The following is a 27406-nucleotide window of genomic DNA, read 5'->3' as shown; positions in this document are numbered from 1 at the left end:
TTTTTATAAATTAAAAGAGCTACCACCGCCTTTTTATGCAGAGTATGATGCAATATAATTTCTTTCTCCAAAAGTTTCTTAGGTAACTCAAAAGCAATCTCTTTGAAGAGACAGCTTTAAAAAAAAAAAAAAAAAGAAAAAGAGCCTGTTCAACCTAGGGAGCTATAAGGCTACATGAATAATTATTCTTGTAGAATACGGTATTTTTTCAAGATATGGACTAAGTAGTCCTTTTAGGTGTTCTAGATTGCCAGCTTAAGGCATAGCTGGAGAGAAGAAATGTAAAAAAGTAAAAATAGGAATGAGGAAGCAGTGAAGGGGAACAGGAAAGAAATTAAAAGGAAGAAGGTGTACCAGGTAGCGAGTGCACTGATTCTGTTTCAAGAGCCACTTAGTGGTAGGCTAGTTTTTACTTTTGCCTAACCTGCTTAGGGAAGAGACATGGAAAAGAAAGACCAGAGAGTCCTTCTTTCCTGAAAGTAAAAGGAGTAAGTGAAAATACACTTACTAAGCTATTTTATTAGAATTTTAGTCACTTACTAGACTATAATATACTTAACTATCTTATTAGACTTTTGTATAGTCTTAGTTTCACAAACTTAGGATACAGATTACAGATAAATTTGAAACATGAAAACAAGATGCACTAAATGAATTTTAAGAGTTTTCCTATTGGTATTGGCCCGTCAAAGATAAAGCTGAACATGACAAATAGTACAGTGATGCTGCAGAGGCCAAAATATAAAAGAAACTTTTAATATAGCAAATAGAGCAAATAAATAAATAGAGTGAAATTGATAAAGCATTTTTACCCACAACAAAAGCTTCTACAAAAAGACATAGGTTATGTTTAACAACTGATGTATATAACCTTATATATGTATATTCTATTGGGAGATTAAATTCCTTAAGGCCAGAGTTTTGGATAAGTAATACGAGAGCAATACTTAACTACTTAGCATCAACAGCAATACATTTTCTAAGCATTAGAGTGAAAGAGAATACAGCATTGTGAAAAGTTTTTCAAGTTACCTTCTCTTACACTAAAAGGCATAGTGACAACACCGTAAGCACTTGGTACGCCATATAAACAGCAGATGAAGTCAGAGAGATAGTCTAATACACTTAGATCATGCTCCACCACAATGATATATCTGAAAATCAATATAGATTTTTATTTTAAAATGTAATATAATATATATAATTAAAATTATATTTAATTATAATTAAAACTTTTACATAGTTTTTTAAAAAACTACAGTGTAAATTTCAGGTAGATATATTTTTAAAAAATTAACCGTAAAGACCATATTAAGCATAAGTAATAAAACATTTTCTTTAAGACTCATTATCAACGTTCGTACTTCAAATTGTTTTCCTAAACTAAAAGAAAAAAGTTAACATGAAATAGTGTATGCATGTATGAAATAAATGTTTGGCTAATAAAAAACATATTTTAAAATAAACTTTACAAAGCAGAAACAATTATAATAGATTTAAATCAGAACTATTCTAAACTGTTTATTATGCTCTTCAACTTATGCATTAAACCCTTCTACTTGTCCTGTCTCATGCTAGCTGTAGTAAGGAATGCATAGAGAATACAACAGAATCCTCAACCCAAGAACTTTCACTTTAGCTGTGGAGACAAGGAATAGATATGAAACAATACCAAAAAACACTACATTAGCAAAATGTTTTTACAGGTAATAAAAATCTAGTGACGGTAAGAAAGAAAATAGATTAGTGTGTGTACTGGAGCACTTTATGAACGGGATGGGCTATGACATGACTTTTCAAGTGGTAAGAAAAAAGTATTGCTAGTATAGAAACTATTAGGCAAATAATAGTCATAAAGCTTTTAGGCAGCATCTTATTCCTATTCAACTTAGCTCAAGATGTTCAAAAAGCAATGTCCTACAGACACCTAAAATTCTAATTTATCAGCTTCCTGTACAAATAAAAACCAGCCATATTTTTATTGATGGAATCACTACTCCCATAAAAAAAAGACTCAATTTTATTTGCAATCATATATTGTTTAAATTGTCAAGCATGCCTAATTCATTCTTTTCTTTCTTTATCTAGATTCTAATTCAGGCTGTCATTTCTATCAATATTTTTATAGGCTTTTAACAAACCTCATTTTCTTCAGGTCCCCAGATGTGGCTCTTAGTTCCAAATGAAACACATACCATCTTCAGACTTTCTTTTAAGACCTTCCAAAACTTTAGCTACTATAGATCTTCCTCAATTTATAAGGTTACACCCTGATAAACACATCGTAATTTGAAAATGCATTTAATATGCCTAATCTAACAAACATCATACTTAGCCTAGCCTACTTGAAATGTGCTCAGAACACTTGTATTAGCCTACAGTTGGGCAAAATCATTTAACATAAAGCCTATTTTATGATAAAGTGTTGAGTATCTCATGTAATGTACTGAAAGTGAAAAACAGAATGGTTCTAAGGGTACCAGCTGTTCACCCTCGTGCTCATGTGGCTGACTTGAAGCTGCGGCTTGCTGCCGTTGCCCAGCATCAGAAGACAATATCGTACTGCCTATCGCCAGACTGGGAAAACATCAAAATTCAAAATTTGAAGTACAGTTTCTACTGAATGTGTATTGCTTTCACAATACTGTAAAGTTGAAAAATTGGTCAACTGAACCACAGCATCTGTACTTCTTTTATTTCATTTATATATAGGACACACTGAAAAATGGCTCTTTCCTTGTTTCCTGAATAATCTACCCTTCCATCCCTGTGTGTCTAAGGGTGGTCTATCATCTCAATGGTCTAAAATCCTACCTAAAATCCTCACCTGCTGAAATTCTACATAACCCTTTCATGGTTCACCTCCAATTCTACCTCCAGTAGGAACACCCTTCTTAATATGCAAATAAGCTTTTGAGCATCAATAAAAATGGCAAATCACCCAAGTGGGCCAATACTTATCCTGCCTTGGTATCTTTATTGGCAATGTTCCATTATTTGGAATAATTCTCTGCTTTTTTACCATTAAAATCTTCAAGGCCCAGTATAAGGCAGCATAGTTATTATCTAGTGGCTTTTAATGTGCTTTGAAAAGAAGAAAAAAATAAGTCACACCTCCTGCCTTCCCTACTTTCAAATGGAGCTTATGCAGAAGTCCAAAATGTTAAAAAAGATTTAGGGGAGCCACTCTATTTTCTGAGGGTTTGGGAAGAAACAATAATCTGCATCATGAGAAATCTATGCTATGAAAATTTACACCCTACACTTAATTTTGGGTTATCTGTTGGTTTTTAACCTTCCTCTCGCATTACTGTTCTCCTCTCTAATCCATCCTCTATTTCTTGTTGTTTATCAGAGGATATGAGCTTCAAAATCTTTTTACAGCATTAAAGACTAAATGTATGCCTTGATATGTTATAGAATTTCAGGATGCAGATATACTTCCTGTAACTTTTTATTATCAGTCTATCACTACAAAGAGATTATTTTGACCCTATACCTATAAAAATGAGACCCAGCACATCTGAGAAACTGTCTAACAATCACTTTCTTCGCTTTGTCAATCTAACCTGTTTTGGCATGTTATCCCTTTTACAACTATGGTTACTGCCCTCTCATAATATAGAATGTAGTGATTTGGCTGAATATTAAAATACATGGCACCTGGTTGTAAATTATTATCCTTTTAGCTTTTTTATTACAGTTAAAGCATTATGTAGTATTAAAAAAATATGTGTAAATGTAGAGATCTATGATATTCATTTCAGTAAAACAAAGGAATATAAAAATGTTTTATAAAAAGGTATTAGGGTTGAGAACTACTGACTTGACTGCATGTATATTCTTTAATTTACCTTATCCTGAAGTCCCTGAATATTGGGACATTTTATACTCTTACTTTCCCCAAAGAGGCTATCATAATGCCCTGGTCTATGTATGAAGTGAAAATTATGGCTACAGTTTGGCTCAACTAAGACTGTCTCTTTACCACTGATATTCCAAGTTTTACTTCAAGGTATGTACATGGATCATTTGCTCCTTGAATCTATGGAGTCAAGTTTTCCAATTCTGGAAAATACCCAGCCATGACCTTTTCATAGCTTTATTTTTCAGACTCTTATTAAGATATATGTAAATCATCTTCTCATTCTATTCTCTCTTATCCCATTCTCCATGTCTCTGAACCTCCCTTCTGTATTTCAATCTCATTCTCTCTCTGCTGTATTCTGGTAACTTGCTCAGACCAACTTTTCAAGTTTCTCACGCTCTTTTCTGTTGTACCTAACCTGTCTAATCTGTCCAGTGAGTTTTCAATGTCATGACTATACTTTTAATTCCTAGATTTGTTTGGGTTTTTTAAACATTTACCTGTTGCTTTTTTGTAGTATCATATTCTTAGAGTTTTAAATCTTCATGTTTTAAATTATTTTAAATATTATTTTACAGTCTCTTTGGGAATGTCACTCGAAGTTCCTGAAGTCTAAATTCTGCTGTTTGTTGTGTCTACTGACTCATTTGTAGACAGTTTCCTCCTATCAATTATAACCCTGGGCTTAAAGCTCTTGAGCCTTGACCTGTAGAAATCCTGTGTGACCAGGGTTGCGGGCATCTGCTTCCAGAGTGGTTTTGTATTTGCTTCATCTAGGTGCCACAGAACTGAAGACTCCAGGGCCCTCTTGTTATACGACTCTCTTAACACGGATGGCTCTTAGACGGCCCTGATTACATACATTTCAATTCCACACCCCTGTGAGCTGCCGGTCCCTAAAGAGATCCGAAGGGGAGCCAGCCCTCCATGTCCAAGGATCTCAGTGAGTGACAGGTGTATGTTTCCTTGACATCCTCCTGTGTTTCCTCTTTTGCTGAGAAAGCAGTCGTTTGAGAGTCCCGGCACTTTGTGTGATAATTCAATACAAGGCCTTGCTTCTTGCCCACAAGTGGTTGTTAAAGCTCAAGACTTACTACAGAGACAAGCAACGTCCCCTCAGGAAAGCCATCCTTGTTCTTCTCCTGTAATTTACAGTTCTCTCTTTGGTTTTTGATCCCTAGGGATTTCTCTTGCTCTCTTGTAAGATTAGCTATGAATTAAATCAGCTACTAAAGAGAGGAACAGAAAAAAGCCCTGGGTTCTTGCCATATCATAAATTTGAAACCTAGAAATAACTAGCTTTTCTGACCTTAAAACATCTTCATCTGCAAAATGGGAATACCACCTAGATTCTTACTTACAAGATTACTGAGGCGCAAATGAGATAATGGATATAAAAACTCTGCAAACTACAAAAGCACCCTACAAATACAGGATGTTGTGATTACTTAAGAGAAGTTTTTAAGAACTCCCTTGTGCTCAGTAAGACCTGGGAAACAAGAATTACTCTGTTCTAAATTGTGTGTATGAGTGACATATCCATTTGAGGATCTGGTAAAAGTTAAGGATCTGCTTCCCAGAAATCCATACATATATGCCAAAATTTGCATATCACTACAGAGTATTCTTAGGCTCCCTGGAAACAGGTATGGTAGTAAATGGATCTTGCATTAAGAATCTCTTTTCTAGATAGAGGAAGGTAAGTTCAAGCGACAGCTCCAATGACCAAGATGGAAAACACGCACATGTATGTGACATTGATGGTCCCAGTGTTTAAACTTTGTGAAACTCCTCAAACAAAACAGCACAGGCATATACCAAATCTGTACTTACCTATCTGGATTTATTAGAGATCGTATAGTAATAGCAGCCTTTAAACGCTGCTTGACATCTAGGTAACTAGAAGGTTCATCAAACATTAAACTATGAAAAAGAAAAGCAAACATAATTTGAAAGGCAAGTATGATAAAATTCTATCTTGCATGTTATTTTAAAGCACTGAGATATAGTTTCTGATTTAACAACAACAAAAATCCCCTTATAATAATGAGGAGCCCACCCCATAATGGTAAAAATTTCTGTATTCTGTTCAGAAGTAGAAGAAAAGAAATTACGAAAGGCAGGACTGCATATCAAGTCTGGGGAGAGACTCCCAGATTAGGCTAACTTACAAACTGTTATCTCCTCATGAAAAATATTCTGATATATTCCGAAGTAATTCAGAGGGCTCTCTTAATTGGCTAAAGTCGGTTGCACTAAAGCAAACAGAGTTTTTGGAAAGGAGGGCTCTGCCCAGAATTACAGAATACTTTATGGAGAAAAACTAGCCTGCACTGGATGCCAGAGTAGAAGTATGGAAAAAGATGAGAGCAAAAAATATCTGGGAGAAGAGAGGCATTAAAAGGTAGAAAGGAAACTCGCCTTTTTCACTTCCTTCTTCTCTCTCACATGACAAGCCACCCTGATTTAGGATAACCTAAAAGACCTGATTTTCCACTTGAGCTATGGAAAACCTTGCCGGCCTGGTAGGAGAGCTTTATCTTAAAAAAATGTCCTTCTTATGTATAAAAAGAGTTTACAAAATAAACAGCTGACTTCAGATTAAAGAGCTCTAGAATCCGTAAGTTGTAAGGTACTTACCTAAATGAATTTTTTACCCCTGATGGAATAACAGGGAAATGGGCAATGGATGCACAACTGCTTCAACATCTGACCTCAAAGTTAGAATATTAGATACTCTTTCTATTAATTTCTCTCAAACCACTGCTCTATTAGCAGCATTATAAATAAAAACTCTAAAGTAAGGATAAGATTTACAAAAAGTATAAAGTAACCTACATATCAGCTTTCTGTATACAAACGACAGCACAGGCAAATCTCTGCAACTCTCCTCCTGAAAGATCTTCAACATTGCGTTCTTTTAGATGGGTTAAATCTACAAAGAACATAGAGGCATTGTGTTCAATGTTATTTTATTTTACCTCTTCAGGATAAAATGTATATTGCAAATCATTCTGCGTTTGAATATTTCTGTTGAAAATACGACAACTACTAGAGATTTTTCCATTTATTTCAGTAATCCATATAAAGATACCTATCTTTATGAGTTAAGTTCAGGGCCTATTAAAACACATACACAAAATAAACACTTACCGAGCTGCTGACATACAACTGCTTGTGACTTTGTTTCATCTTTCCGGTCCAAAATAGACCCCACTGTCCCCTGCCATAATATATCAGAAATAGTATTATTTTCCTTCAATACTAAAATTCCTTCACTATTAAAAAGAGTCACAAAATAAAACAAGTTTACTTTGATTTATCTTTTATATGTCCACCAATATTTGTAATACCCACTAAATTCCTCCTAAAAAGCAACTAACCTTTGCAGCCTTGGGAATCTGGTCTACATACTGAGGTTTGATAATGGCTTTTAGGTCATCTTCAAGAATCTTGGTAAAGTAATTTTGCAATTCAGATCCACGGAAGTAAGTCAAAATTTCTTGCCAATCAGGTGGGTCCTAGAAATATATATATAATTATCTGAATTTAATAATATAATTGCAAAGAGGATGAATGTTATACAAAATAGAACACATATCCAAATAGAATACCTCTGCTTCTAAGATAATATTAGAGGTGGATTTAATTTCAAATCAAGAAACACCAACTCATAACAGTTTACAAAAGTTCAGAATTATCAATTAAGCAGCATAAACAGATTTTACCTAAAAAGGAGTTTCATTTATAGTTTCTCAGCATTAATTCCACAAATAATCTTGAAAGTAAGAACATTAAAAAATAAAATCACACATAGTCTCTCCTTCATAGCCTCATAAAACTGAACCAAGACATTCATTTTTATAAGGTGGTAGTACATACATCATATTTTCCAAGGTTTGGCTTTTGCTTTCCTGCTAAAATTTTTAAAGCAGTTGACTTTCCAATACCATTAGTTCCAACTAATCCCAAAACTTCACCCGGACGAGGAATAGGCAACCTGTCGTAAGTGTACAAAAATAATAAGACAACTCAGACTTATGTAGAAAAAGCGACGTAACACCAGAATGATGTATTTTAATGCACTTGCACTCCACACACATTCATTAATAAGCCAAAAGAGATATATGCCAGATATTATTGGCTATTAGGAAAAAACAAAAACAGCAGCCAAGATTAACTTAAACTGTTGTTAGAAATGCATCCACGACTAATATTACTCCAAATTTTACTTATTCAACTTTCACTCAAAGTCTATTCTAAAGTAACAATTTTTCTTTACAATATAAGGCTCAGTTTTAATGTATAATAAAATGCTTTGGTAGAAAATTGCATAGCAGGTGCAACCTCACACTGTCTTTTTTTTGGCCTGTCATTTACTTACAAGGAGAGAAGTGCCACATCAACCAGAAATATTCCACTTCATTCTCCCTGCTGCAGTAGGCCCCTTAAAGCTGGCAGGTTGAGAAATACCTTTTTATTCGTTAAATCTAGACTCCTAGATTCAAAATATTAGTGTTCAGCAGATTAAAAACCTCAAAGAATGCCTGTTATTAACAATATATGTCGAAGTCCAGAGTAATATTCTCTGTAGATTATGAGATTAATAGATAAATAAAATCAAGATGAGTTCCCTTAAAAGTAATTTTGGGGATAAGGATATTATTAACAACAGTGATTCTCACCCCCAGTTGTATATTAGAATCACTGGGAGCCTTTTCAACTTACTAAGGTCCAGACTGTACATCCAGAGATAAGATGTAATTCAACTGGGCTGAAATTACCTGGGCATTAGTAGTTTTAAAAAGACCCTCAGGTAATTTTAATGTTAGCTAGAATGAACCACTGACATATACAATATGATTCTGCATGATGTTATAATACTGTACTTTGCTTTAGTGGATGCAAAAGTTAATACCACTTTTTTCCCATTTTTGTTATTTTTCTGAAAATTCCAAATGGATTTACTCTTGACTGAAGCAAAGAAGAATGTTGACTTGGAAATATACCTGTGAAGCTTGAAGGCGTTGGCACAATATCGGTGTGTTGTTTCTTTTTCCAAGTTGCTTGGTAAATTGACAATTGATAAGGCGCCAAAGGGGCACTTCTGTTATTTAAAGTAAAGAATTAGTTTTCTGTTAATTTTTAGAAATATAGGCATGACTAAAATGAACAGATGAAGAAATTTTTATAATTTATCTTCCAAAAGTGGGAGTTTCACACAGACGTAAAGTACTGTTTCATTTCCTATCCTTTGCTTAAAAAAGTTAAGTTCCTTGAAGGCAAGAATCATATCTAATAATTCTGTACTCCCCCTCGTGACTGGTATAATCCTGGACATTTAATGTGTTTAATACTTACTGAAAAACCTTACAGAACTGGAGGCTTTTGTATGAGAAGGTTAAGAGCAAGATAAAACACGGTTATTGAGCATACAGTTCCATATTCAGTCAATGAGAAATGCCTTCCCTTTATCTCCTTCTTCCTGTCTCTGTATGCTTCCTTTTCTACCTTGTAAAGTCCTTTAAGGTCATGGATTGTACCTTTCTTGGTCTATTTATGTCCCAACAACAGCTAGTATAGTATTTGCACAGAGCAAGGACTAACGTCTTTCCATTGTGATTTGTAACCATCCCATACGAAAAAGATACTTCACATTCCAACTGAGTAAACTCACATTAGGAAAAAAAAAAAACCTCATAGAAAAACTTATTCAAATAATAAGTGACTATCAATCAGATAAATGCCCAAGGAACAAGAATGGCAAGAATTGGAAGGTGATTTAAGAGTGGTAACATGGCTAGAAAAATTTCTCAGAAGTACAGACAACTATAAAGGTACAACCAAAGAGTATAACCTCAGATTAGAAATCTGTTTGGCAGAACTGTTCAATGAGCTCAGAGGACTAATTCAAAAGTCTCTGTATATAAAGATTTCAGGGAATTCCCATTTTCTAAGTTATAAGAACATAGAGGTTTAAAAAACAAAACTCTTGTTTGTTTTCTAGCAAAATAATCACCAACCTCTAACAAAAATTATTCTTTACACGAGACTTTTTTTGCAAATGGAATTACCTCCATTTACAGAATCCTCTATTACTCCATCAACGTACATAAAATGCTTATAGGTTGCAGGTAATTTAAACTTCTCTTAATCTACAAAGAAAAAAATAGCCACATCGCTCATATATGTGGTGCATTACAAGTATCTTAGTGTTCAGGGAGTATACACTATCCGCCCCCCCCCCCCAAACAATTCATCACATCAGTTTCTTTTCAGCCACTGAAGTGCATACCCCAAATTCTGGAATCTCATTTTTCTATACCAGTGAAGAAAGAAAATAAAATCGAATATATTGTTTAAGATTTCCACCACCCAAAACATTGGCAGGCAGATAATAAAAGATTAGTAAGGGGGCTTCCCTGGTGGTGCAGTGGTTAAGAATCTGCCTGCCAATGCAGGGGACACGGGTTCGAGCCCTGGTCTGGGAAGATCACACATGCCGCGGAGCGGCTGGGCCCGTGAGCCACAACTACTGAGCCTGCGCGTCTGGAGCCTGTGCTCTGCAATGGGAGAGGCCGCGACAGTGAGAGGCCCGCGCACCGCAATGAAGAGTGGCCCCCGCTCGCCGCGACTAGAGAAAGCCCTCGCACAGGAACGAAGACCCAACACAGCCAAAAATAAATAAATAAATAAATTTATTAAAAAAAAAAAAAAAGATTAGTAAGTATTTGCTGGAAGAAATAACTCCTGCTTATATTTTCAAAACAAGAAAAAACGCTTTCAGGTACCAAGCTTGGTACTTCTGGATACTTAACTGAGGATTCAGAAACCAATGTAAAATACACAAGCCTTATTAGAAAAAATAACAGGTGGTATCCATATTTTGGGAAATCTTTCTAAAATATGTTATCTGTAAATAAAAATAACTAATTTAAGAACTTTATACACTGGCTCCTAAATATCTTTTATGAACTAAAGTTGGAAATCCATCATTCTTTAGTAAAACGCCCTATTCAAACCATTCAATGTAACAAAAACTGAGGTATTTTGAAAAATTACACTATTGGGATAAATCCAACAATAGAAGAATGCATAACGCAGCAAAAGCAGTACTTAAGGATTAAGTTAAATTAAAAAATTTTTTTTGGCTGTGTCCATTTTTATTTAAAAGTGTGAATTTAAAATTAAACACAGGGACTTCCCTGGTGGCGCAGTGGTTAAGACTCTGTGCTCCCAACACAGGAGGCCCGGGTTCGTTCCCTGGCCAGGGAACCGGACCCCACATGCATGTCGCAACTAAGAGTTTGCATGCCACAACTAAGGAGCCCTCGAGCCGCAACTAAGACCTGGCACAGCCAAATAAATAAATTTAAAAAATAAAATTAAACACAGGCTTGAAAAAAATGTATGTAATATGACTCATATTTTTTATATTTCAAAAAAGTTCTGGTAAAGACTTGGAGATTGTCCTCATAAAAGGGTGAAAAAAAATTAATTTTGGTTGGAAATGGCTTTACGAAGTTGCATACAGCAAAGATAACTTTTATTTTATTATTATTTTTTAAGGATAACTGTTAAGTGGGGTGGTTAATTAATTGAAAAAGCAATAATAATATTGATATAAGAACAAGATTTTTCTGAATTTATATTCTTTATTCAGTGTTTTATATTTGGCTCTTTAAAAACAGTTATAATGTATTCAGAATTTTTAGATTTCATTTTTAGGTTACAAATTTGATCCAATAAATAAAATATCACTTACTTTAATACAAATACCACAACCAATACAAAGAGTTTCAGAAATCCATGCTATTTTGCTCTGGGAGACAACCTCTATGCATAATTTTCCTGGCAAAGGAAAAGACAGAATTAAGTCATTTCTCCTGATGTTCTAATTTTCTGAACACGGTTATTTGGGCAATTCTGGCTCCAAATTTTCATATAGAATCAAATTTTTAAAAACAAAGGCCACAGAAAGAAATACATTTGAGATAACGTCTTAAATCAGTGCTTTGTATAGATTACTGAACTTAACTACTTATATGAATACTCTTGTCAAGCAAGGCAGAGATGACTCTAATATGCTTACTTGTTTAATCTACTACGGGAAGAAAATATGCTAATAAAAATACGGCAGATCCTAAAACAGCTTTACTTTTAAGCTGACTGACCTGAATATATAATCCATAAAATATGCCTTGAAAATGGTAATGTACACCAGATAAGGGAATGAAATACGTTAGCTAAATCAGGGAAGCTCCCCAAAGGTTATGTGGATATCTAATACACAGACAAAATTAAACCTGGCATTAGGGATATTAATAATGGAATTTCTGAATAGCACGGTAGACTGTAACACATGACATCTAAATTTTCTTTTAAGATTTAGTAAGCTTATACCTCACTAGTATATTTAAAGTAAAAATTATTTAGTTTAGCCCTTAAAGACTACCAACAATTCATCAATTCTGAATGGTCGTAAATTTATTTAATCTTGAAAATATAGCAAAACCTCATGAACAGTCATTCATATTAAGTTTTTTTTTTTTTTTAAGGAGAATACTATCAAATATCAATACAAACATCTTGGCAGTCCTTTCTTCATGACTTAAAGTAACCATAGGATTTTGTAGAACAGTAAGAATCTCAGTAATTTGAACTCTGGTTTGATTTTGTATTCAATGAACTTAAACAGGATCATTTAGTCACAAAGCATTAAAAGAAATTTAGAACAAAATCTGGTCTTATTTTTACATTTTAAAGAAACTAACGGGGGAGAAAAGTATATACTAAAGCCTAGAGAACCATGAAGACAGTGTATTTCTTTTAAAACCTTCTCTTATCCTTAAATGATCCACAGAACAGCTTACCCATTCGAACCACAGGGCAACACTTTTTGCACTCCTGCCGACACTTCTTAGGTTTACATTTGTCATGGTTGACAATAGCAATTCTTGTTAATTTATCCGCCATAATTCTAAGGAAGTAAGAATATCCAGTTCCTCTATTAAAGAAAAATTAACAAAATTATGGCATAGTCAATGCAATTAGTTAAGAGAAATAAGTCACAGGCATAAAAAGTTAGACAGGAGGAGGTAAGTTATCACTATATTCAGATATTAATACCTGGAACTAGTTAAAAAAAACTAGTAAAAGCAATAAAATAATTTTTGGTACGGTTGGAAAAACAAAATTTTACATATATTCCATTCATCAGAAGATTTATATAAAGAAGGAAAAAATACCACTTTCAACAGTCAGAAAAAAGAAAAGATCTAGGGATCAACTTAACAAGATATATATACACATGTGCGGAAACTTTCAAAATACCACTGAAAGACACAAAAGACCTGAACAAGTAGAATGACACGCTGTCTCAGTTTCCACAATAAAGAATAGTCAATATCAGAGATTTCAACCTTCCCTGAATTTATATATTTAATCCAATCTCAAGGAGAAAAAAAAAAAAACTGAATCAGACAAATCAAATCTAAAGCTCTTATGCAAAAAGAAAAGTAGTAATAGCCAGGAAAATGGAAAAGAGCAAGGGGGAAGGGGGAACCTACACTTGACATATGAAAAAAATGATATAAGGCCTCAGTAATTGATGCTGATACCAGTGTATGAACACAGACCAATGAAACAGAATAGGAAGACTTGACATGAAAACATACATATGATAAAGGTGTTTACTTCCTCCCTCAAACTAAGCATCACTTCATGGCTTAGCCAACTGACAACAATGCACTACTGATGGAAATGGCAAATAATTATTAAGGGTGTAACCATCATGTTGGTCAACTGGAAAAAGTAAAAACTGCTTTACCTGGGAATTTACAATATGGCCATGATGAATTTTATGTTAACAGCACTGAAATGAAAAGGAGACCAAGTAACTATATGTATATACTCACTTCTGGAGCTTTTGAAAGTCTTGATATTTAACAGCACCATCAATTATGTAGTTGAAGTCAAAGTTAACTTAATCTTTTATAATATTGGGCTTAGTGATAGACATTAATTTTCTTAGAATGTGATTAAAGTAAGTAATTAGAAAAAGTGCCTTACTACTCCAGTTTATTACAATATGTAATGAAAGAACCTGAAGCCAAAAGATTATTGACCAACAAAGACATTCTGTTGGCTTTTTCTATCCATGACTGTGATCCTCTATCTAGATTTTTCTTGACAGACTGCTTCCTCATATAGAACTCTCCAGTCCTTCTCATACCCCCTCAATATCATTAGGCTTGGAGGGGAGGAAAAGATCTTGCTCCTCAGTACCGCTCCCAGACGTTTATCTCTCCCTTCTCACTAAAAACAGCCACTTTTGCCTCTTAGGTCATCCCCCCGCTTTAGTCATTTACCAACCATCAGATCACTCCCTCCCATTCTTTGAAATTTCAGCCCATAGCTAATGTCCACTCTAACAACTCTTGTCATAACTCTTGGTGATTTCAATATGTTCATAGATGATCCTTCTATTAACAGCCTGTCCTCTCAGTTCATTAACCTCTCTCCTCTAGTGATCTTGTCTTTCACCCTACCTTAGCCATTCATTCCTTTGGTCAAATCCTTCACCTTGTCATTACAAATAACTGCATTTTTTCCATAACCTACCTTTCAAATACTCCATTCTCCCACCACCATTCCTATCTTTTCAGTTCACCTCTCTCATACACAACAATCTAACAATCCTTTGAACTCCCCTATTCCTCAGACCTAACACTATCTCTCAATTCTACCACATTTCCACTGTCCTTCAGCCTTTTGTATCTTTGTATCTCTGTACCCACCTAAAATTCCGTTGTCAATCACTTACACCCTTATCTATAATCCTGGTTAAGCACAACTCTTCACCTGCACACATGCAGCAGAAAACGGGAAGAGAAAAAACAAAGCCATGCTGACTAGTATCATCGTAAGTGAAACTATGCCAACCAGCAACCATACTATATGTATTTCCATAGCTAAGTCCCTTTGCAAACTAAAAGATATCTGCTAAGGAGAATGTTCCAACAATTCTCTCTCCTGTCTTTCACATCATCAACTACTCTTTCCACCAGCTTATTCCCATCAGCATTCAAACACTACATTATCTGACCCCATTTTCCTCCATTGCTTCATTTCTCCTTCCTTTTACAGCGAGACTACGTAAGAGTTGCCTATAGTCAGTGTTTCAAATTTCTTTCTAGGTATTTTCTCTGGAATCCATTCCAGCCTTTAGTGCCCATCATTCTATCAAAACAGCTTGTCAGGTTATCAGTTTTTCACATGGCTAAAGCAAATGGTTGTCAATCTTTGCTTCAGGGTCTTGGCACTTTCTGCTCCCTCTGACTATAATGCTATTTCCCCTAGTGAGTCACATGGCTCACTCCTTCAAGTCTTTAATGTTTATTCTCAGTGAGCCTTCTCTAGCTATATTACCAAAAAATATAAAACTCTGTTTTATTCTTCTCCTTAGCTCTTTCTACTATATGACATAGTATATATTTCATATATATGGGCATATATGGTATATGTACACGTTTACTGTGTGGATGTATATATATGCATTAACATATTCTCTCTCTACACACACAGACAATATTTCTCCCTCTCCAAGCAGAATGTACTCCATCATGAGTGCAGGAATTTTTGTCTGTCTGTTTATCCCAGTGGCTGGACCAGTGCCTACCACATAGTAGGAGCTCAAACATTTCTGGTGAATGAAATGAGAAAATGAATTTAGACATAGTAAATCATTTTCCTGTAGGTTAAAACAACTTCAGGAGTCTTGCAAGTTACCAATATTTTACAGTGACAGTTATCCACTAAAGTATATTATTGAAAAAAAAAAATCACCCAAAAGGTGACTAAAATTTTATGTAATAAACAGTTACGCTGATAGGTTCACTTTATCCCTTTATAACCTTTAGAAACTGGTCCAGGCAAGCCTCCTAAAGATTAGAATAAGAAGAAAATAAATGACTTTTGAACTGCTACAAAAAAGCTATCATTCTGTAAGTGACAACTCCCTAGAAACTGAAGATTCTTCAGTTAGCTATTAAAATAAAACCGGACACCATATTAATTATGGTGAATGAGCATGATGAATTCCCCTATAGGGGATAAATCTTCATTGATTTATCAATGAAACTGCTTACGTTAAAGTTTATTTCTGCCAAACTACTAAAATGTTTCACCTACTATTTCAAACCATTTAAAAAACCAAATGACTGTAAAAGGTGATTTTTATAAAATAAAAACCTCCCAGAGATGGTTAATAAGCTGATTTATATAAAAAAGTGATAAATTATAATGCATTTAAGAAAAATGAATACAGATTCTTTGTAGAACTGTTAATTAACAGTGTAAACACTATTATTAGTTAAATTTCTATGTTAGTTTCAAGAATTGAGAAGAAAGATCCCCTCCTTTTTTTTCTCAATGAGAAAGACATAGCACATGAAAGCTTGGAGGGGAAGACTGTAGTAACTGACTCCTTGAAGATATTTCAAATCTGAAAACTGTGCTCAAAATAGGTACTCAAGGGACTTCCCTGCTGGCGCAGTGGTTAAGAATCCGCCTGCCAATGCAGGGGACACTGGTTCGATCTCTGGTGCAGGAAGATCCCACATGCTGCGGAGCAACTAAGCCGGCGAGCCACAACTACTGAGCCTGCGTGCCACAACTACTGAAGCCCATGTGCCTAGAGCCCGTGCTCAACAAGAGAAGCCACCGCAATGAGAAGCCCGAGCACCACAACGAAGAGTAGCCCCTGCTCGCCGCAACTAGAGAAAGCCCACACGCAGCAATGAAGACCCAACGCAGCCATAAATAAATAAACAGATAAACAGATAGATAGATATAAAAACTTATTTAAAAAATAGGTACTCAGACAATGACCTTCACTGTCATTATTCCAGCTGAGAGGAAAAAAGGAAGTGAGATATGGAAACCATCTGCAGTCTAAGACCAAAATTATTTTAACACCCTGTGAAAACATTTGAAAGGTTGCTGTTAACGAATGATGCTTATGTCATGTGAGATAGTCTAACCTATGCTACTGCAGGTCATTAATTTTATAAAACATATAAGTTGGGAGTGGTGCACAACTCTGGATTCAGAGTCTTAAATTGAAGACAATTAAAAGGGACACTAAATTAATAACTGCTTTCTCCTTACCCCACCCCAGCAATTATATTAAATATTCTTCCTAAAAAAATTTTTTTATAGGGGAGAACAAGGCTTTTCACTAAAACAAGAACAACACTCTTTGGTTCAGATACAGATAAGAGCCCTTGATTAACACTGACAAAGCATTATCGTCAAGCAAATGGTATAGAATGAATATTCTCAGTATCAAGGACAAAGGTACCGAGGACTGCAACACACATGCCACTGTCATAAATGCCTAGTAAGCAGTCCTGTGGAAGAGAAGGCGAAAAACCCTCAAGCAAAACAAAACACACTGTTCTGAAGGCTATTTCTCACTCTTACGATTTTACCGTAAAAAATGAGAAAACGGGCTTGCGTAGTTTATGGGATGTGGGAATCGGCTTTAGCCGTCGTGCCTACAATGCACGAACCACTGAAGGGAAAATAAAGGGCCTTTCAGTAAAGACCTGATCTCAAGGAGTTTAAGATTGTGATAAAGGAGAAGACGGAGAAGTCACCAAGGGGGAAAGTGCTATAGAAGCGTACCCGAAATGTTAAAGGCGTTCACCTGGGAGACTATTTGAGCTAACCCTGGTTACAGGAGAGTACACGCTGCTGTGCGAACAGTGACGTCTGGCCATCATCATGTCTACAGACGGGGAGCGGACAAGCAGGGTTCGACTTCATGGCGGCAAAGATAATTCACTCATTCCACAATCCCCAAACGGCGGAAGAAAAGGCTTCCTTCCACAGGTGCCAGGGGAAGAGTGGGGGTAGTAGGGGACGCTCTACGTTCTGAAGGCGGCTGTAGGATTCAGCCCCAGGGCAGGAGCGGGGGAAAGGGGGGAGTGGAGGCTGGACCGCTGAGGGGATGGCAGCTAAGGCCATCTTCGTGTCCCCTGGCGGGGGTGGCGGGCCGCAGTGGCGGAGAGCCGAGTCAGCTGGAGGGAAGCGCGAGGCGTCCCCAGCTCTCGGCGGCGCCCGCGCTCCGGCGGTTCCAGCTGTCTCGCCCAAGCCGGCTGCCACGCGCCGCCGCCGTCTCCACCGCCGCCACCTGAGGCCTAACCAAAGGCTCTGGGAGAAAGTCCCTACGGTGTGTAGACCGTGGCGGACTACAGCTAAAGGCCAAACCCTTCCAGGCTATTCACGTACCTGGAGAAACAGATTCCCCTTGCGGAGGGGAACGCAGAGGCCAAATCAGTTCTTGCTTTCACTTCTCGGCCACACAACGTGTTCCTACGGCCACCGGCCAAAATGGCGGTGCCCAGCCGCCGCCTCACGCATGCCACAGGGACGTAGTGCGCGTGCGCGACAGGGCGCGCTGGGCGGAGCCCTGGAGGGAGGGAGGGCGCGACGGCGGGGGCTGACGTCATTGTGCTGCGACCCCAATTGACGTTGTTGGGGAAGCGAGGCGGGCCTGGGAAGCTGAGTGGGAGCGGCGCGGAACTGCAGCGGTTCCTGAAAACCTGAGTGGCGGCAAGCCGGGTCTGCGAGCTGTAAGTGCGTGGGCTTTCCCCGTAGTGGAGAATGGTTCTAGCTTAAGCAGACGGGTTCTCTTCCCGAATGTCAATCTCCTTTTACGCTCTCGATTTTCTCAAAGCTGGTGGGTCAGGAATGGATCCTTAGCCGCTGCCTATTCTCGCACTTCGGGCAGAGGTGTCAAGCAGAACCCACAGAGTCTGGTCCAGACACTGCTCGTGGTGGCGTTCTCTCCTTGGCCTCAGCTCCTGAACGGTGTGCCCACGAACCCGTTCTTCTCCGAGTTCTGTGCTTTATCCACTTGGTGGCGTGCAGTACCAAGTTCGGCAGTTGAATTCTGCTCCAATAATAGAGATGGGCCATTGTTTTGGACAATTTGACATTTTTGGACATTTGACAATGTGGCCACAGGTTTGATCGTCTCATCCCAGACCTTACTTAACTTGCAGGTGGCAAACACTTTACGATTGAAGCTATTCATTCATCCATTTATTCATTCAGTAAATTGCTGATGGAGCGTTTAAACCTCAGGCCTTTCCGAAGTTTGCAGTCCAGTGTCTATTATTATTTAAAGAGTATCAAGTGCCTGTGTGGAGATTAGGGAACAACTGAGATCTGACAGGAGGTGTCAAGGAGATGGTATACAGACCTTTTGGCACAGGTTTATAACAGCATTTACGTATAACGATGTTCAGTAGCTCTAACTTTGCACTACCGAAGCAGTGTTACATGTTGTTCACAATCCACTATTTTTTTTTTCACGTTTGGATATGCCTACCAAGATTAACAAAAGATGTGAAAGATGAAGTAAACTTGTGGTTTAGAATAGGCCAGTTATTCACTTCTAGACCTTAAAGGCATTTTTCTGACTTTATGTTCTATGGTAAGAGCACATATAAATGGAGCTTTTGACAACTAATGAGCAGATGTGATTTTTCTCTGCATCACTTAACGGATTATTTAAAACGTAGGCCAATATTTACATATTCCTGGAATAAGAGTATTTCAGTCTGACTTTTCTAGGGAAAAACTTCATTTGGATTGGAATTTTTGCTCATAGAGGTATACAACTGCATAGCATTATAGTATTATAGATCAAATCAACCCATTTGACAGGAAAGGAAATAAAGCCCAGACCTGCTGAAATCTAGGCTAGTTAAAGGCGAGGCTGAAGTTGACACCCTGATCCTGTGCCCTTTGACTACTATAGTCTGCTGCTTTGCACAACTTGTAAGTTATAATATGTTATATTTTAGAAACAAAAACTGAATTCCCAAGAGTTTTTAATTACAGTGATTATGTCAACTGCTTTTGAGAAATAGATGATTAATATCCAGGGTATATTAGTGATCGATTTGGCTATTAAATTTTTACTTTTACCTTTTGTAGAAAGATGCTCAGGTCTGGGTATAATGTGGATATTCTTTTTTTTTCTACATAGAATATTTTTAAAATGACCACACCAAACAAGACACCTCCTGGTGCTGACCCTAAGCAGTTGGAAAGGACTGGAACAGTACGGGAAATTGGGTCACAAGCTGTTTGGTCACTCTCATCTTGCAAACCAGGTAAAACAAAACAAAACAAAAATGCTGTTCATAATAACTGCTGAAAGTTTTCTTGTGCACTGGACTGACTTTTATATTCTTTCTGTTAAGATGCTTTATTTTAATTCTAAAATAAATCTAATTGGATTTTCATTTGTTATATATCGTCTCAATTGCTTTACTAGTATCTGCTTCAGTTTAACTGCACATGTCATAAGGTCTCTCCCTCTTTCTTTTTTTTTTTTTTAAATATTTATTTATTTATTTAGGCTGTGCCGGGTCTTAATTGCAGTACAATGATCTTTGCTGTGGCACTCGGGATCTTTAGTTGTGGCATGCAGACTTAGTTGCAGTATGCAGACTCTTAGTTACAGCATGCATGTAGCATCTAGTTCCCTGACCAGGGATCGAACCTGGGCCCCCTGCATTGGGACCGTGGAGTCTTACCCACTGAACCACCAGGGAAGTCCCTCATAGATTCTCTTTTTACCCTCTCTCTGGTATCATTCAGTTATTTGGTTAGCATTTTTTTTTTTTTTTTGCTACTTCTCTGGACAGGATAAGTGGTTGATACATTTTTTGAGTGATTACATATCCCCAAATAACTTTATTTAACTCTTGGTTGGGATAGAATTCTTGGGTGGCAGTCCTTTTCTCTCAAAAATTTGTGGATCCTGTTTTACCATTTTCTTTTTTGTCATGTTGCAACTAAGGATGCTATGCCTGTCTCTCTTACTTTCTAAGTAACTTGTTCTTCCTTTCTGGCAGCATTTAAGCTTTTTCTGTTTATTCTTAGACTTCAGGACTTTTGCCAGGATGTGCCAGGATACATGTGTATCTTTTCTCATCTGTCTAACCTATAATTTGATGGGTATTTTCAATCTGTAGAATCAAGCTCAGAGAAAGTTTTTTAGCTTGAGGAACGTTAATGATAATGTTATTGATTTGGTAGTCACTTTTCCCTCAGAAACTTCTACTATTTACATGTTGTCTCCTGTAGTGTCTTCCCACTCAAGCCTCTTCTGTTTCCCCTTAAGATTCTTTTCTCTCTCTTTTTATGAGTAGCTGGGGATATACAGAAAAACTCACCCTTTTTGTGTTTATAGTTCTATGAATTTTTTTGGTTTTAGTTTTTTAAAATTTATTTATTTATTTATTTATTATTTTGGCCGCACTGCGTGGCATGTGGGATCTTAGTTCCCTGACCAGGGATCGAACCCAAGCCCCCTGCAGTGGAAGTACGGAGTCTTAACCACTGGACTGCCAGGGAAGTCCCATAGTTCTATGAATTTTAACAAGCACATCACAAATATAGAATATTTCTGTCATTCAAAGAAATTTCCTCATGTCCTTTTGTAGTCAGTCTTCTGCCCCCTCCTAAACCCCTGACAACCTCTGATCCCTTTTGTGTCCCTTTGGTTTTGCCTTTTTCAGAATGCCATATAAACGTAATCATACTTTATGTAGCTCTTAGGGTCTAGCTTCTTTCACTTAGCATAATGCATTTGTGATTGTTCTATCAGGAGTTGGTTCCTTTTTTGCTGATTACTGTTCCACTGTACAGATGTGCCACAATTTGTCTACCTATTCACCAGTTAGTGGACGTTTAGGTTTATGGTAGCCAGCTTCCCAGATGGTCCCAGTGATCCTTGTTTCCTGGTATTCATGCCCTTCTGATGACCCCTCTCACACTGTGTCTGGGTTAGTCTCTGGGACGAGGAGAATATGGCAGCAATGACGGTATGTGACTTCTGAGACTAGATCATAAAAGACATTGTGGCCCTGCCTTGCTCTTATTTGGATCACGCACTCTAGGGGAAGCCAGCTGCCATTTTGTGAGGAAACAAGGGGACCTGTGGAGAGGTTGGTGTGGCAAAGAAACAGGGCCTTCTGACAATAGCCAGTGGGGAACTGAGGCCTTTTGTCAACAGTCAAATGAGTAAGCTACCTTAGAATGGATTCTACAGCTCTAGTCAAGCTTTTAGTTAATGACTTCAGATAACTTGACTGCAAACTCATGAGAGTCCCAGAGCCAAACTGCCCAACCAAGCTGGTCCCAAATTCCTATCCCATAGAAATTGTGAAGTTATGCATGTTTGGTGTTTTAAGGCGCTAAGTTAACTAAGATAAGGTTGCTTCCAATATTTGGTGATTATGGATGAAGTTGCTATAAACATTCATGTACTGGTTTTCTTGTGGACATATATTTTCATTTTTCTTGAGTAAATACTTATGAGTAGAATTGCTGGGTTCTATTGTTTTTATTTCTTCCTTTGCATTAGCTAAGATTTCCAACATGATGTTGCATAGGAGTGGCAAAAAGGGATATCCTTGCCTTATTCCTGATCATAGTGGGAAAACTTCTATTTTCTCGCTATTATATATGACGTTAGCTGTTGTTTTTTTGTAGATAATATAAAGTTGAAGAAGTTCCCTTATATTTCTAGTTTGCTAATAGATTTTGTCTTGAATGGATGTTGGATTTGTCAAATGTTTTCTCAACATCTAATGATATGATCATGTGGTTTTTCTCCTTTAGCCTGTTGTTTGTTTTCATGGATTACGTTAGTTAATTTTAGAATGTGGAACCAGCTGTGCATACCTGCAATAAATTCCAATTGATTGTGGTAAATAATCCTTTTTATACATGGATTCAATTTGCTAATATTTTCTTGACAATTTTTGCATCTGTGTTCATGAGAGATATTGTTCTTTAATTTACCTTTCTTGTGATGTCTTTGTCTGATTTTGTTATTAGGGTAATGCTGCCCTTATAGAGTCAGTTAGAAAGTATTCCCTCTGATTCTGTTTTCTGGAAGAGATTATGTAGACTAGGTATTATTTCTTCCTTGCAGTTTGACATAAGTCACCAGTGAAACCATCTAGGCCTGGTGATTGCTTTTGGAAGGGTATTAATTTTTTATTCAATTTTTGTAATAGATATAGGCTTATTCAGATTATCTGTTTCTCCTTGTGTGAGTTTTGGTAGATTGTCTTTCAAGGAATTGGTCCATTTTATTTATCAAATTTGTGGGCATGAAGTCTATAATACTCCTTTATTACCCTTTTTATTGTCCATGGGATCAGTAGTGATGGCCCCTCTTTCATTTTTTATATTAGTAATTTGTGTCTTCTTTCTTTTTTTCTTGGTTCGCCTGGTTAGAGGTTTATTGATTTTATTGACCTTTTCAAAGAAACAGCTTGTGGTATTGGTAATTTTTCTTTATTAATTTGCTGTTTTTAGTTTCATTGATTTCTTCTCTGATTTTTATTATTTCTTTCTTCTGCTTATTTTGGATTTAATTTGCTCTTCTTTTTCTAGTTTTCTAAGGTGAATGCTTAGATTATTGACTTTAGAGCTTTCTTCTTTTCTAATACATATATAGTTCATGCTATAAATGCTGTAAATTTCAGAAAGCAGTGCTTTCTGTTAATGATTTCTAGTTTAATTTTGCTGTGGTCTGGGAGCACACTTTGTGTGATTTCTATTCTTTTAAATGTTTTTATTGTGTTTTATAGCCCAAAATGTGGTCCATTTTCGTTAATGTTGCATGTGAACTTAAGAAGAATTGTGTATTCTGCTGTCATTGAATGAGGTAATCTATAAATATCAGTTTGATCTAGCTGATTGACTGTGCTGTTCAGTTCAACCATATACTTGCTGATTTTCTGCCTGATGGGTAAAGGTTAAGATTCAGAGGCTAAAATTTCTTTAGTGTCTTTGTTTATGTCTCCCTTGTTATCTTTGGATTTCCCTAGAGACTCCTTAAATGGCATCTAAACTTGCAGTTATTTGAATTTAACCTCCTGATATTATGTTGGAGCCCTGTTGATATGGTGGTAAGTTATGGAGGGAATGGAAGTGTTCTATAATCCTTTGATTAGATCTCAGTCTTTTAGTGGGCCTGTTTTCATGGCTGTGACCTTTACAAGCACTTCTCACACTCTTTGTGTTTTGCTTTGGGGTTTTTTAATTGGCCAAGCTTCAAGTCTACTACTTCTTTCTTTGGCTTTATTGAGTCCATCTGTCTAAGGAATCTTTCATCTCTGATATGGTGTTTTTTATTATGGCTTTTTCATTTGACTCTTAAAGGAGTTTTCTCCTATGTTGAAATTCCCTGTCTTTTCCTGCATTTCATCTACCTTTTCCCCTAGATTCTTTAACATATTAATCATAGCTATTTAAAGTCCCCATTTGTTAGTTTCAACATCTGGTTCATCTCTGAGTCTATTTCTAGTGATTGCTTTATCTTTTGATAATATTTGTTTCTCTTGCTTGTTTGTGCATCATAAATGTTTACAGAATGCCAAACATCACATATAGATTAGTAGATACTGAGGAAAATGGTATTTATGCTTTGAAATGGATACCTGTTTTCCTCTGTCAGCCTTTTATAGTGGGGGTTAAGTTAGTTAGGAATTGAGCTGGGTTTGAGTTTGTTTGTTTGTTTGTTTTATTATGGTTACTTTCAATATCACAGGCTTCAAATTCCTCTAAAGATGCCCAGTACTTACGGCGGGGCTGTTGTGCCAGAGGAGTTTTCTTAGTGTTCCTCCTCCACGATCATTTTCAGTTATCTCTGTATCCCTGTGCTTCAGAGGGTGTCTCTCTCCATCCTCTTGCCCTGCCTCCAGCAGTAAAATGCGATGGTTGTAACTCAGTGCAGGGGATCAGAGGCAGGACTTCTTCTCTGTTTTCCTGGTCTAGCTTCAATCCTAGACAGCCCTTGCATGTCTGACCTGCAGGTTGGGACTTTCTCAACATTTTGGTCCCTCCTACCTATGATAGTGAAACTCTGGACTTTCCTAGGAGAGAGTTTTCTGCCCCATCCCCTGAGGAAGGAGTGTTTTCTGCTTCTTCCCCAACTGTAGAGGGTTTTTCTTTTACTTTTCTCTCAGCAAGGTTGGGTCTGTGCAGTTGGGGTTTTTGCTTTTCCTGCAGTGGCAGTCAGTTCCCTCCTCCAGGCATGTACCACTGACATAGGCTTTCCAACCTCTTGCTTCCCCCCCCCCCAAATGTCCTCTAATGTGTACAGTGAGGCCCTCAGAAAAGAGTCTGAGAGTCAGAGTGAGTTCACCTTGTGTTTGAGACTCCCAGGGCTGCTATACTTTTATGATAGCCCATGCTTAGCCTTTAGCAATTTGTTGAAATTCTACCTGATTTCTTCTTCTATGTTTATTTGGTCGCTGATCCTTCCTTCCATGCTCTACCACAGTTGGGACAGGCTGTCCATCCTTTCTCTCCTAACCTGGGAGCTGACCCTTCTTGGATTTCAGGATATTTGGTTGCTGCGTGATTTTAAGCACTCATGTTTTCAAGAAAAATTATGAGTTTGTAGTTTATCTAGCCTTTTCTTGTTGTTTGAGTGAGGATGGTGCCTTTTTCTAGCTTCATGTATCCTAGACTGCTTCAGAAGTTTCTAATATTCTTTTTTATATTATTTTTTAATTTTTAAAAAATTTTAAAATTTTTGGCTGTGTTGTGTCTTCGTTGCTGCGCGCAGGCTTTCTCTAGTTGCGGCGAGTGGGGGTTACTCCTTGTGGTGTGCGGGCTTCTCCTTGCGGTGGCTTCTCTTGTTGCGGAGCACAGGCTCTAGGTGCACAGGCTTCAGTAGTTGTGGCACGCGGGCTCAGTAGTTGTGGCACACGGGCTCTAGAGCGCAGGCTTAGTAATTGTGGCACATGGGCTTAGTTGCTCCGCGGCATGTGGGATCCTCCCGGACCAGGGCTCGAGCCCGTGTCTGCTGCATTGATAGGTGGATTCCTAACCACTGTGCCACCAGGGAAGCCCTCTAATATTCTTTATAGCACCAAACGTTTCTGTGAATTTGCTCAAATTGAGTATCTTCTATTGCTTTACTGAGTAGCATAATTTGACTGGTGCCATACTGATGTCAGTAACAGGGTAGGAATCAGTGCCAGTTCACATTCTTTCATGCTGTGGGGCTTGGCAGAGGACAACACATAGAAGTCACTGGTCCCCTGAAGTTGCCCCACTGCTCTGACATCTTGGAGGTGCAGAAGAGAACAATGGTTGACACTACCAGAAGAATGGTGGGAATCACTTAAAAATGTGTTGGGTATGAAAGTCATGAAATTCATCATTGTGCTGTCACACATTTTACTTCTGTGATTTTCAGCTTTGTGTTCATCAGTGAAATATAATTATATGATTATCATTTTGCATGTTATGAATGACTGAATACTCTTTATTAATGAGAAACAGCATGAGAAAGTTAGTTGTTTAACCTTTACTTAACCTTACTTCTCTATGGTCAGATATTTTTCAGTTCAAGTCAGCAGACAGTTGCTGAAATCTGTAACACTGTTAGAGATTAAAAAATACAAAAGACACACAGACCTTGTTGTCAAGGAGTTCACGATCTAATGGAGGAATTATATCTTTAAATTAGTCATTATTATACAATGTAATAATTTATAACTTTTATTTCGTGCTTACTAAGAGAGGTTCTGTTGTAAGTACTTCACATGTATAAAATAAACAACTGTCTCAGTAAAGTCTCTAAAAGTCATATGAAGTATTTACTGTTATTTTTTATCATTTTCCAAATGAGGAAACTGTAGTACAGACAGATTAAGCAATTTGGCAGATATCACCTAATAAGTGGGGATGCTGGGATTCAAGGCAGTCGGGCTTTCACTAGGTCATACTGCTTCCCCCTAAGCATGAGCTCAGTGCAGTAGTGGGCCAAAGGAGAAAGTGATTGACGCTGCTTCAGAGGATCAGAAAAGTCTTCATGGAGACGATGCATATCTGGCATGATGGGGCAAGGTAGAATTTCACTGGGGAAGGACATAAAGGCAAGAGGAACAGTATGTGCAAAGGTGTATAGCTTAGCAAAGCATGGTTCTTTCAAAGAATTGTGAGTAGCCAGTAAGACTAGAACAGAGGGAAGTGGCATAGGTGAAACTAGCTACTTAGGAAGAGGCCTGATCATAGGGGGCTTTATTAAACAATTCATACCTGGGAGTTCCCTGGTGGCCTAGTGGTTAGGATTCTGGGCCTTCACTGCTGTGGCCTGGGTTCAATCCCTGGTCAGGGAACTGAGATCCCACAAGCTGCGCAGCGTGGCCAAAAATATAAAATATAAAATTAAAAAAAAAAAGTTCATACTTTATTGTACAGAGAGTATGAGCCATTGAACAATTTAAAGTCGCAGAATGAAACAGTGTTTGTTCACATTTGAGAATTGTGAAGGATGGACTAAAGTGAGGCAAGATTAGAGGTAAAGAAATGAGTTAGGAGATATGCAGTAATTCAGGTGAGCACTGATATAAGGGAGAATTTTAATAAACTTTCAAAATGTTAGTATCAGTCTTTGGGAGATACAGATGTACCTCACTGCTA

At 37.2% G+C, this 27406-nt stretch overlaps 2 protein-coding genes across 4 annotated transcripts in view; one reads left to right on the top strand and one right to left on the bottom strand.

Annotated features, from left to right (window-relative positions):
• ABCE1 (ATP binding cassette subfamily E member 1) overlaps positions 1-18302 on the bottom strand; it is a 35962-nt gene extending 17660 nt beyond the window's left edge. The window contains exons 1-10 of one of the 2 annotated variants that reach the window (XM_036853053.1): positions 18164-18302; positions 12742-12875; positions 11634-11719; positions 8878-8975; positions 7751-7868; positions 7252-7389; positions 7022-7091; positions 6707-6803; positions 5702-5791; positions 1033-1154 (exon numbers count right to left, since the gene is read on the bottom strand). In XM_036853053.1, the coding sequence (XP_036708948.1) occupies positions 1033-1154; positions 5702-5791; positions 6707-6803; positions 7022-7091; positions 7252-7389; positions 7751-7868; positions 8878-8975; positions 11634-11719; positions 12742-12844 (922 nt within the window). In that variant the 5' untranslated portion in view covers positions 12845-12875; positions 18164-18302. The remainder of the gene's footprint in view (positions 1-1032; positions 1155-5701; positions 5792-6706; positions 6804-7021; positions 7092-7251; positions 7390-7750; positions 7869-8877; positions 8976-11633; positions 11720-12741; positions 12876-18163) is intronic. The other variant, XM_036853054.1, reaches the window with a different exon arrangement.
• Positions 16796-27406, top strand: part of ANAPC10 (anaphase promoting complex subunit 10) — a 72835-nt gene continuing 62224 nt past the window's right edge. The window contains exons 1-2 of one of the 2 annotated variants that reach the window (XM_036853055.1): positions 16796-17764; positions 19932-20058. In XM_036853055.1, the coding sequence (XP_036708950.1) occupies positions 17657-17764; positions 19932-20058 (235 nt within the window). In that variant the 5' untranslated portion in view covers positions 16796-17656. Of the gene's footprint in view, positions 17765-18420; positions 18508-19931; positions 20059-27406 lie in introns of those variants that run through there. The other variant, XM_036853056.1, reaches the window with a different exon arrangement.

Source organism: Balaenoptera musculus, chromosome 5 (assembly GCF_009873245.2).
Source record: "Balaenoptera musculus isolate JJ_BM4_2016_0621 chromosome 5, mBalMus1.pri.v3, whole genome shotgun sequence".
Lineage (NCBI taxonomy): Eukaryota > Metazoa > Chordata > Mammalia > Artiodactyla > Balaenopteridae > Balaenoptera > Balaenoptera musculus.
This window is presented reverse-complemented; position numbering and strand designations above follow the sequence as displayed.